Raw genomic sequence first — 13030 nt, forward strand, 5'->3', positions numbered from 1 at the left:
GTATGGATTCGGGCTTTGTCGTAAGTCTGTTTCATTATGTTCCGAGTTTTGCTTCACCTTATTGTTTTTCCCTTTCAGGATATTTTAGATTAAGTTCTATTTTTTTTTTTTTTTTTTTTTTTTTTTTTTTTTTTTTCCCTTGCAGGATGTTTTAGATTAAGTTGTCTATATGGTTATCTTCTAGTATGTAATATGATTGTGGTATTAAAAAAATGTATTCTATTTGAATAATTTTTTTTTTGAGGGGGAGGAAGGTGTCAAATTAACGTAATTTATTGATAGTTTATTTTCTTAAATGAGCCTTGTAACTTAGTTTTAAGCCTTGTAACTTAGTTTTAAGTGTTTAGTTCAGCAGCTGTATTTTTTTTACGTTAACGTAACGTTCAGTGCTTTTGCTCAGTGATTCCTCCTCTTGTTGTGAATTACCTAACTATCGTGTTAACGATTGTTTTTATTTTGTTTTCGAGTTGGAATGGAACTGTAGTGCTGTGAGTGGAGGCCGGCCGAAAATAGTTCGGGCCTGTATAAGCTTCTGGACGTATGCTCTTTTGTTGGCAGCCTTCTGAGATTTGTCTTACGCCTTTTTGGAGGAATACTCCGACGGACCTCCCTTGGAAGTGGTTTTGCGTAGATGTGCTGAGCCATCTACGGCATACGTATACATCGTTGGAGTTTGATCACGGCTGTGATTTCGCAGGTGTTAGTCACTTGCGACGCCCCTGTACTCCTGTTTCCCGCCTGAGGATTTGGCGGAAGACGTGGTCGTCGCTGTCCCGCCACGTAGGAGGCGTTACGCCAACCACTTTCATGTCCGTATTCAGCTGCTAGTCCAGGAGAGCTAAGGGCTCGTGAGGAGGCACGTAGGGAGGCAATTGCCAGGTAAGAGGAGATTATCCTGTGTTGTCCCTCGGGATTGAACTCGACCCCTGTGTCTACCTGGTCAATTTGCGAGCTCCCCCATATGGCTGTTGAGAGGTTGAAGCGACCTCCAGGAACTCCTGTGCGTGTCTCTGTAACATAGGATTTACGCACCATCTTAAGGGTTAATTGTAGCTGATTATATTTATATATATATATATGTTGTGTTGAGTTAGGGGTATTTGGTATTCATTGCCCCTCTGAATTAATTTGAATTAGTTTTAAGTTTAGTACCAACACGGTTAGGTAGGAGATTTAAGGTTTTCCTGTCTTTATTTTCTCTAGTCTTCCTTCATCCTTATAGTTATAGGTTAGTGGTTTTTCATTATTGGGCCCGTATTATTATTATTTGAGCCTTTGGCATATTATGTCCTTTCCTTGCTTTGTTAGGGTCAGCTTTTAAGTATTAGGTATCCTTGTGAGCCGGTTATTGTTATTGCTCATATTCATTAAGTTTACTCACAAGGCTGATTTAGTGTTAAGTGTACTTTATTATTAAATATTGTTAATTTTTTTCTGGTGTTTGTGTCCACATTCCTCTTACCCTGTGTACTTTTCTACTGCCTACGATCCCTGTGATTATTTAAGTATAAAGAACCTGTATTACGGCCAAAGGGGTCGTAACACCATGAGAGAATGACAATTTTAACGTCATTCGTTTCGTTGAGAGAAACGTGGCCCGGTTTTATTCAAGAACGCAGAACCGGAGAGAAAAAGATGAGGACATATTTGGATAGTTGATTCGTTTACAGAATTTGGCGTTACAAGGGCTATGGTCCAGAAAAAAATCACGGAAAAACAAGTTACGAGCTCAGAGTGAAGGATTAACATCTCAGGTGTTATGTAAGGGGAAAAGAAACCAGTTTGATGAACGAGTAGATTCACTTTTACTAATTATTAGGGTAATTTGAGAATTATAATGATATCGTCTGACCCGAGACATTTACTTTCAGTTGACCAAAAAAAAAAAAAAAAAAAAAAAAAAAAAAAAAGGTAAATGACCAGTAGCATGACAATTATGAGAAATGAACCATTTCAGCATTTGTATATTAATTCAAATAATTACATACTAAATTTAATATTACCTCTAACACTTGAATTATTTCATCAACATACAATTATCATTCAAATGCTATTTCTAAAGAGGTATTCGGGACTGGATACAATCTTTTCGACATTTAGCACGAAGGATTTTGATACGATAGAAATGTGATAATTTGATTATATCTATTTACCAGTATGTATACGTAAAAGCGTGCGTAGTTGGTAAATATGAGATATTTTGCAATTCAGTCAAGTTTACCGATAATTCAGCAAAATTCATATGGCTGGATTAAGTTTCACCACCATGCCAAACTTTTGTACAAAAAATTCCCCATTAAAACAAAATTTACTAACTTTGATACATAACCTTATGAGACTAATGAGGTTTGCTACAGTTAAGGGAATGTCATGACGTTCTAATTTTGGAGGATGAATTAGAACGTCATGACATTCCCTTAAGTGTAAGCAAACCTCATTAGTCTCATAAGGTTATGTATCAAAGATAGTAAATCTTGTTTTAATGGGGAATTTTTTGTACAAAAGTTTGGCATGGCTATGGGTAATCCCTTATCTCCTGTCCTTAGCAATATTTACATGGGATTTTTTGAGACAAAACCCTTACCAAGAATTTTGCCCCAAAAAGTTATATGGTTTAGTTGTGTGGATGATATTTTCTGTATTTGGCCAGTTCACAAAAATCTCCTGGAATTCCTTAATAATCTCAATAATTTAGTCCCTTCTATAAAATTTACTGTGGAGGAAGAAAGAAATTGTCATTTGAATTTTCTTGGTGTAACTGTCCATGGAAATGATAGAAATTTCACCTTTTCAGTCTTTCGGAAATCAACTAACATTGCCTCTTTTGTTCATTACTACTCCAATCACCATCAAAATGTTAAATTCTGTTTTTTTCTGGGATGTTCCTAAGGGCTTTACATGTCTGTAGCCCGCAGTTAATTGACACTGAAATTAAAACTATTTATGATATTGCATTGAAACTTAAATACCCAAGGACTTTTGTAGACGTGGCATGGAAAAGAGCTAGAAAAACATTTTATTCAACTAATGACAAACTTGAATTTCGTAAGCATAACATTCTAAAATTACCTTATGATGAAAGGTTTTTAGATATTCCTAGAATTTTAAAGTTTTTTAACATAAACGTTGTTTTCAGTAATATTAATGTCAAGAGTTTAGTAATCAAAAATTCTCCTAAAGATCTTCCAGGCTGCATATATGAAATTCCTTGCAAAAAGTGTGACAAAGTCTATTACGAACAGACCGGTAAATCTCTTCCACAACGTCTCAAACAGCACCAATATTCTGTGAGAACTGGGCAAATATCGAATGCATTATTCGTACATATGAGAGATTTAGATCATCCTATTAAATGGAGTCAAGCAAGAGCCTTAATCCCATGTAATGACACAGTTAAAAGGAATATCATTGAATCTTGTTTCCTCAAGTCAAATAATTGAAATGTTCTAAATTTAAGTCTTGGTTTATTTAAACTTGATGCTTTCATAATGAAAAAAGTTGTAGATAAATATAAGCAACAAAATTAACATATTCAGTTTTTACATGTTTTGGACTGTAAAGATACTTTGTAATTTCGATTAGGGTCAAATCTGTTTAGGTTTGTGACCGTGTGATATCCGATAATCCTGGATTATCTCTTTTAATTTTTACCCTTTCGACAATTAACCATCTGGTATTCTTGATCTTGTTGTGTACCTGAGACCTTTCTATCCAATTGTATTTCATTCGCTCCTTGACAATGTCTTAGTAAAGACGAAAGCGCTTGGATTTCTGACTATCATTATCCTGTGGTATTCACTTATATATATATATATATATATATATATATATATATATTATATATATATATATATATATATATATGGCGCTGTGTGGTTTAATGCGCGTCACTGCAGGCTTGAGTTCTTGTTTCGTGGTTCGAGCCCATGGGACAGCGAACGTATTATCACTAAGAAAAAATATTCCCCTTCGGTTAAGGTATATGGAAATATATTAATTCTGAGGCACCGTGACTTGGATATTAAAGGACATTTGTAGCTTAATGCATGTATAGAATCACGGTGATGTGATGAAATTCATTTTGATATGTAATAATTAGTCTAACATGTTCCACTGGTCCCATAATCCGAAGCCTTATTAACTCCGACAAAACAAAGATTAATACGATGTACATTACATGAAACTCATTACTAGGGAAAAACTCTCTATCACGAGAGTGTATATAATGTTCTAAAGGGTCCACAAAAATGCAAAGTGTTAAGAGTCCGTGTATAATTTTTAAGACTTTACAAAAAGCTTTCGAACCCTTCCCTAGGCTCATCTTCAGTCCAAATGAACAAATAGTTACAACATGTACAGAGGAAAATTTAAAAACAAAGAGTCGTTGAAGATCGTTGACACCAGTCGTTAGCTCGTTACTAGGGAAGAGTTCGAAAGGTTTTTGTAAAGTCTTAAAAATTATACACACTCTTAATACTTTGTATTATTGTGGACCCTTTAGAACAAACTCATTACTGTTGCAGATTGATATGCAATTTTTACGAATGCGAGTACTATTGAGAAATTTTTTTCCTTCCCCCGGCCCACGTTTTTTTTTTTTTTTTTTTGGGGGGGGGGGATTTTTTTTGGGGGGGGGGGTGGGGCCACCAAAATAAAAGTTCCTTGAAAGTTAGGTTTATAGCAACATCTCTTTATCACAGACACACCCGCCCACACAAACAAACCCTCATATACACATACATGCACATAAACAAACATATTCTTAGGAGGATAAGCAAAATTTTCAATATAGTTCAGTTTTATTCGAGGTAGTCCGTTCAAGTATACATAAATAATTCCCGGGCTCTTCAATCACAAAAATAAGATATAAGTTGAACAAAGCTAACAGATCAGTCTTTGACATTTAGCCTCTGAACCGATTTGAGTCACCAGCCAGTAGAACAGCGAGTCCTTGGTGGTTGTTGTTGTTCGTGCTGGAAAACCTTGTGGAACCGAATCTGTTGGAATTGATGACAAAGTTACTGGGAGTAGAACCGAAGTTGCTCAGGCTCGATCCAGCGTTGAAAGAATTGGCGTTGGGGTTGAACTGGTTGAATCCGGAGTCGAAAGTGGTGGAAGTGGTGCCAACGATTCCTCCATCAATGACTCCACCACTGACGACGCCACCATCGATGATTCCACCGTCGACGATGTTTCCGCTACTCTGAGAGGGTTGTGAGGTTGTGAAAGTTGTGAATGTCTGTGGCTGAGGGTTCTGACGGATGGTGAAGCTCTGGACTGGGAGGCTGGTGAAGCCTTGGTCCTGAGTTGTGCTAATTGTCTGGATGGTTGGGACTCTGCTTGGTGCCTGATTCTGGAAGCTCTGAGAACTCGTCACGATTCGGTTTCCAGAGTCGAAGCCGCTGAAGGATTGTTGGTTTCCAGACTGGAAGCCACTGAAGGACTGCAGGTTTCCTCGGCTTGGGAAAACAGAAGGGACTTCTACTGAGCCGCCCAGCAAGGAGTTTGTGTAGTAGTTTCCAACTCTCTCACCAGGTTCCTCACTGACAATGGCACGGAATCCTAAGGCATCGTCAGCAGTGTACCGAGTAGTTCTGAGAAAAGAATTGTTGGTAGATCAGTATTAGTGTAATCTGGTTATAAACATTACAGAAATTTTATTTCTTTTAACGGAAATTAGAAAAAACTCAGTGAAACCAATTCATAAAACAGTATCTACAAATGAATGCAAATTTGTCAAATTTATTTTGACTTCTGCATAAGCAGCCCTTATTGCATATATGTTTTAAAACATATGATCCAATGTTCTGAAAATATCTATTAGAATGAAGCTCATACTTGAACAACAATTGCAGTAAATATAGAGAAAACTTATTCTAGTTACACTATTTTGTCATGCTTATAAATTATAAATGTCATAAGGCTTTTGTTGTACTTTTTCAGTTAACTTGTCTCTGCGTTGGTCTATTTATTAATATAAAGGCATAGGCCTATTTTGTTTCTCTTATTAGACTAAAATGCCAGTTGCTGTACCTTTTAAATTAACTAGTCAGCGTTGGCCTATTAGCATAAAGGCATAGGCCTAGTTTATCTGTCTTATTGGACTAAAATGACAATTCTGCCTCACCTGTAGAGTCCATTGGGCTGGAGCCACCTGAATTCCCCCTCAGTCACTCCTGAAGGTGAAACTGTCTCCTTGTGTTCCTTCTCGTAGCCTGTGTCAGGGTCGCTCACGCCGTAGGCGAAGCTGTAGGGCGTTGGCTGAGAGAGTAACAAAGGAAAATCAAGGAAAATTAACAATTAGATGAGTAAATAAACAATAATCAAATAAGCTTCAGCATGCGAATGTGGGAGCATAGTCACTAACATATTTAATCTTGCATATATATATTATATATATATATATAGATATATATATATATATATTATATCTATATATATATATATATATATATATATATATGCGTGTGTGTGCAAAAGAACTTACTTGATTATTGTTGAAGTCGAACTGCGGGGCAGCTAGAACGGTGGCAATGGTGCCAATCAGTGCCATCAGAATTTGACCCTGAAACAAAAATCTCTGATATCTAAATGTACTTTGATAACACTACTATAATCCTAATTGTACCGTTAATGAACATCTACAGTATTTGAACAAGAAATGTCAATTCGGCTAGTTCATAAACAAGTTCATATTTTGTTTGTTTGTTTGGCGTTTTTACGTTGCATGGAACCAGTGGTTATTCAGCAACGGGACCAACGGCTTTACGTGACTTCCGAACCACGTCGAGAGTGAACTTCTATCACCAGAAATACACATCTCTAACCCCTCAGTGGAATGCCCGAGAATCGAACTCGCTGCCTCCGTGGGGGCAGTTCAAGACCATACCGATCACGCCAATGAGGCGCTTAACAAGTTCATATTAATGGAAAACACTTAAATAAATACCTTCATGTTGGCGACGCTGGAGATTGCCAGGAGACGAAACGAACTTCGAACAACAAGGAGCGACTACTGCATGTTTTCCATAGACGCCACTTTATATAGTATGGCGATTTTGACCGACTAGTACTACTTTCTCTCTCCCCTGTCCCCACGAGGCTTGGTGAAACGTACCAGTCTCTCTCTCTCTCTCTCTCTTCTCTCTCCTATTCATAATTATTTCTTCCCATAACATCGTTAATGTGACACCCAGTGAAACTTTCTCCCGAAGATAGAATTCGATATCATTGATAATAATAATTCATAGTCTTGCTTTTCGTTTTTTTTTTTTCGAGGTGAAATATAATATTGACATGTTTCGCACAGCTTGTTCCGTACAGCGTTTGAGTTCTCCTTCTCTACTCTGGCGGTTATGTTAGCATTGTGGTACTAATTCTGCGTGCATTTAAACAAAAGCGTGATGCAAACTCGAGGATGATTTGTCATAACAGTTTTATAAAACGGATGATTTCATCGAGAAGTAATTGTGCATTGTAAAACTGCGATTCCTATGACTGATGCAAACTGGAGTAAGTAGTCGTAACGGTTTTATAAACAAATGATTTCATCGAGAATTTATCGTTCATTGTGCAACTGCAAATCCTCTAACTGGCTTACTGGAAGATCTCGTAAACCTTTGCCTAGTCGTCTTTTGCAAGGCAGTGGAGTTGCAACCCTGGCAAGGGATGCTTTACATAACTGTAAACCTTGCTGAAGGGTAACTTGGAGGTATCTGAAATAAAATGCAAACCCAATTTGCCTCTAAGACACAAGATGAAGCTTTTCAAGTGGATCAATCGTGCCCTTATGCGAAGTCAATATTCTGTTTATTTCAGAGTTCGTAAGCGAGGGTTTCATGCCACGTGATAGGTACAAAATAACTACATAACAGGAGCCGTAGAATTGCAATATTTACCCTTTACATGTTTCCCCTCTGACGCTGAAATCGCAATTATTCAAAATCAAAAGCTAAAAACAAGACGATTACGAGAGTAGAAATTATTTTTATCGAAAAAACAAAAAACCAAAAAGGCGACAAGAGTAGAATTCATCATTTGTGTTGCTACAACTCTCTATTCTTTATGTCCCTAGTACTACTACAAGGCCTTATGATTTCGTCATTTGAAGAAGGTTAACACATATGGGCGGAATGTGACAATATTTCTTTCCTGTCCAGTATTCATTTTCGCTTACTCGGGGAGTAAGCCTACAAAATACTTTGTTATTGTTGTTGCTGTTGTTGTTGTTGTTGTTGTTGATGATGGGTAGGAAAGGTCTATGAAAAAGAATTAAAAGGTCTGAAAAGTTTTTTCGAGTTGAGTTGAAGGTTCTGGAATTTTAGGATAGGATGCTCATGAATTATTTATTAGAATGAAAATGTATAAAGTAAATAATATGCATCCTAACAGTACAGAACAATTATTTCTAATAGAATATAGCGTATTTGTTTCCATTTTCGTTGGTGAAACAAGGCTCTATTTGACCATAGATTTTAGCACTTTTCATTTACAGTAAAACTTAGGAATATAATGTTTACAACATATGTGTGAGGAGAAAATCTTGCAGGCGTCCAGAGTAAGCTGGAAGAAACTTATAGAGCTTCTCTTGTTGTCTTGTTCTTAGTAAATTGTGATACAGTTATAGAGGCAATAAACAAGAATTTTATCGACCTTATCTTTAACGATTTGAAAAATATTTCAAAATTTATTCTATTCTCTTTGAGGGTATTTTGAAACTAAACTCTCTCTCTCTCTCTCTCTCTCTCTCTCTCTCTCTCTCTCTCTCTCTCTCTCTCTCTCTCTCGTTCATTTGCTCCCTTGCCTTCATTAACGAAATCTTAGGTTTTGTGGCTTTATTTACACTTACTACATTTAACCTTTCAAAACAGAGACAGCTATAGATTATCAAATCTTCCGGAAGACTGTATCTTCTCTTGCATGTATATATTCCAGTATGTACAAAATTACTCTTACGTTATGGTTCTCAGATAATGAGGAAATCGGGGATAACCTATTTCTTATTTCTCGTTTCAAGACGAACTCTGAATTACACTGTTGTCATATTTCTCCTTTCATGAAGAGACGAGAATTACTTTTCTTTTCTCTCATTCCATGTAAGGCTTAAGATCACGTTTTTGCCATATTATTAGTATCATTAATATTATCATTTTTTTTTTTTTTGCTCTATCACAGTCCTCCAGTTCGACTGGGTGGTATTTATAGTGTGGGGTTCCGGGTTGCATCCTGCCTCCTTAGGAGTCCATCACTTTTCTTAAAACGTGCGCCGTTTCTAGGATCACATTCTTCTGCATGAGTCCTGGAGCTACTTCAGCCTCTAGTTTTTCTAGATTCCTTTTCGGGGATCTTGGGATCGTGCCTAGTGTTCCTATGATTATGGGAACAAAATCCACTGGCATATCCCATATCCTTCTTATTTCTATTTTCAGGTCTTGATACCTATCCATTTTTTCCCTCTCTTTCTCTTCAACTCTGGTGTCCCATGGTATTGCGACATCAATGAGTGATACTTCCTTCTTGATTTTGTCAATCAACGTCACGTCTGGTCTATTTGCACGTATCACCCTATCCGTTCTGATACCATAGTCCCACAGGATCTTTGCCTGATCGTTTTCTATCACTCCTTCAGGTTGGTGCTCGTACCACTTATTACTGCAAGGTAGCTGATGTTTCTTGCACAGGCTCCAGTGGAGGGCTTTTGCCACTGAATCATGCTTCTTTTTTTACTGGTTCTGTGCAAGTCCCGGACATTCTCTTGCTATGTGGTTTATGGTTTCATTTTTCGTATTGAGCTTCCTACATATGGGAGAGATGTTATTTCCGTCTATCGTTCTTTGAACATATCTGGTTCTTAGGGCCTGATCTTGTGCCGCTGTTATCATTCCTTCAGTTTCCTTCTTGAGCTCTCCCCTCTGTAGCCATTGCCATGTGTCATCGCTGGCTAGTTCTTTAGTCTGTCTCATGTATTGTCCGTCCAGTGGTTTGTTGTGCCAGTCCTCTGTTCTGTTTGTCATTCTCCTGTCTCTGTATATTTCTGGGTCTTCGTCTACTTTTATCAGTCCTTCTTCCCATGCACTCTTGAGCCAATCGTCTTCACTGGTTTTCAGATATTGCCCAAGTGCTCTGTTCTCGGTGTTGACGCAGTCCTCTATTCTTAGTAGTCCTCTCCCTCCTTCCTTTCGTGTTATGTATAGTCTGTCCGTATTTGCTCTTGGGTGTAGTGCTTTGATTGCCATTTGTTTCCTGGTTTTCTGGTCTATGCTGACGCGTTCTGCCTTCGTCCATTCCACTATTCCTGCGCTGTATCTGATTACTGGCACTGCCCATGTGTTTGTGGCTTTTATCATATTTCCGGCGTTGAGTTTTGACTTCTTGAGTATCGCCTTGAGTCTCTGCATATATTCTTTCCTGATCGTGTCCTTCATCTCTTGGTGTTTTATATCCCCTCCTTCCATTATTCCCAGGTATTTGTATCCCGTCTCATCTATGTGTTTGATGTTGCTCCCATCTGGTAGCTTTATCCCTTCAGTCCTTGTAACTTTGCCCTTTTGTATGTTGACTAAGGCGCATTTTTCTATTCCAAACTCCATCCTGATGTCTCCAGATACAATCCTTACATTCTGATGTCGTCCATGAACATCAGATGGTTAATTCTGTTACCTCTTTTCTTGAGTTGGTACCTGGCATCCATCTTCTGCAGTACTTTGTCATAGGAATAATGGCTACTTCGAAGAGTAGTGGGGACAGTGAGTCGCCCTGGAAGATCCCTCTCCTGATATTAACCTCTGCTAGTCTTATTCCAGAGCTTGTAAGTATTGTACTCCAGTTGCGCATTGTATTTTGGGCAAAGCTGATGGTGTTTTCCTCTGCCTCATATATTTTCAGGCATTCTATTAGCCATGTGTGTGGTATCATGTCGAAGGCTTTCTTATAGTCAATCCATGCCATGCTTAGGTTGGTTTTCCTTCTCCTACTGTTCTTCATTACCATTTTGTCTATCAGGAGCTGGTCTTTTGTGCCCCTACACTTCCTTCTGCAGCCTTTCTGTTGGTGGGGGATGGTGCTTGTCTCCTCTAGGTAGTAGTATAGCCTTTCACTGATGATACCTGTTAGTAACTTCCACAATATTGGTAGGCAGGTGATAGGCCTGCGGTTACTGGCTATATTTCCCTTGCTCTTGTCTTTTTGTACTAAGGATGTTCTTCCTGTGGTCATCCATTTGGGTGCATGGTGATTTGAGATACAATGCTGGAGTTGTTCTGCTATTCTTGGCTGTAGGGCCTTGAAGTTTTTGAGCCAGTATCCATGGACTTCATCGGGACCTGGGGCTTTCCAGTTTGGCATTTTTTCGGCTTCAGGAATTTTTTGGTGGTTGTCTTCCCCCCTTAGTTGGCTGCATAGTCAGTCTTTTCTGGTTAGTTCCGAAAAGTTTGTTCTGTTGGCATCCCTTATTCCTGTTCATGTATCGTTGGATCTTATGCGCTTTGGCCTTAAACCTCTGTTTTACATCTTCTATTGTGTTGTTTAGTCCCCGCTCTTGTACTTTGTATTTCTCGTTGAGTTCCTCCCTTGTTTTCTTGTTTCTTAGCCTTTTTTCTGCCATCTCTTTCAGTTTACTCAAGTCAGATCTCATCACCATGATTTGCTTTTCCAGGCGCCTTTTCCAAGAAGGTTGCTGCTTTGGTTTCTGTTGGGTTGGTTGTGTTGGTGGTGTTGGTGTTCGTATCCCCATCAGTTCTGCTACTAATCTTGCTCCTGCATATGTTATTTGTTTGTGTGATACTGGTGGTGTGTATTATTCCCATTATTTCATTGACCTCACTTGTTTTCTCCCTTAATTTCTTGGTGTTGTAGGCTTTCATGGAGGGGATCTTTGTTCTCTCTGTATCCGGCTCCATCCATTGTCTAATCTTTTCTACCAATTCCGTCCTCTCTGTTACTTCGTCGGTGTTTCTTTGTGTGTCGTTGTTTGATACCTCATCATTCCTGTCGTCTTCTGTGGCATCGTCTCTCAGTTTGTTTTCGTGTAATTCGTTATCGTGTGACATTTCCCTTTCCAGTTCCCCTCTTTCTGTTAAGGAGAGCCAGTTCTTTTTCTTTATGTTCCTTACTTGGTCTGCCAGCCACTGCTCTGTTTGGGGGTTGTTGTTCCTCTCATTCCAGATGTTGACCAACCTTCTTCTATATCCTCTTTCTGTCGGGTTACTTCTGATGTAGCATCTCCATATTTCCTTATTTTCTTCTCTTGTCCATTTCTTCACCCGGTTTGCTTCTGTAGCTCCAATCTCAGCCTGTTGGTTACTGTCGTTGTGGTGGTCAGTTGCTGGATGACGACCTCCAAGTACCTGACCGTCTTCCCCTTCAATTGGGTTGAATACCTGGCTGCCGGACGAAGCTCCTTTGTTGCCAGAGGTTCCATTTACGTAGTTGCCGTTTATTCCTTCATTTCTTTCCATCATTGCTGAGTTTTGCTATTTAACCCATAGCTGGACCATACCCCATCAGGGATAGGTATTCATTTACAGCTGAGTAGACAGGAATCAATGCCGTGGAGAGCGGTCACCCATCCAACGACTGACCAGCCCCAATGTTGCTTAACCAGTCCTTTGACGACCTAACCCACTCTGCCACGGCGCCACATTATTATTATTATTATTATTATTATTTTATTATTATTATTATTATTATTATTATTATTATTATTGTGTCATAAAAATCCACAATTATATATTAGGGTATATTACTATGTAAAAAACATAGACTTTCGATCTTCATCAGTCTATGTATTTTACATAGTAATATACTCTAATATATAATTGTGGATTTTTATGATAGATTGTTTTTCACGAGATTGTGAATTTCTTAACATTATTATTATTATTATTATTATTATTATTATTATTATTATTATTATTATTATTATTATTATTATTATTATTATTATTATTATTATTCAGTACATGAAACCTATTCATATGGAGCAAATCCACAGGGGCCACTGACTTGAAATTCAAGCTTTCAAAGAATATGG

General features: G+C 38.1%; 1 protein-coding gene across 1 annotated transcript; it reads right to left on the bottom strand.

The window, feature by feature from the left end:
* Positions 1–4817: 4817 nt before the first annotated feature.
* On the bottom strand, positions 4818–6561 carry LOC135200561 (uncharacterized). The gene is made up of 3 exons (XM_064229200.1): positions 6488–6561; positions 6128–6261; positions 4818–5594 (listed from the first exon to the last, which is right to left on the bottom strand). The coding sequence occupies exons 1-3, from the start codon at positions 6551–6553 to the stop codon at positions 4904–4906; spliced, it is 891 nt and encodes a 296-aa protein (XP_064085270.1). The 5' UTR covers positions 6554–6561; the 3' UTR covers positions 4818–4903.
* Between the last annotated feature and the right edge of the window lie 6469 nt (positions 6562–13030).

This window comes from Macrobrachium nipponense, chromosome 27, assembly GCF_015104395.2.
Source record: "Macrobrachium nipponense isolate FS-2020 chromosome 27, ASM1510439v2, whole genome shotgun sequence".
In the NCBI taxonomy this organism is placed as follows: domain Eukaryota; kingdom Metazoa; phylum Arthropoda; class Malacostraca; order Decapoda; family Palaemonidae; genus Macrobrachium; species Macrobrachium nipponense.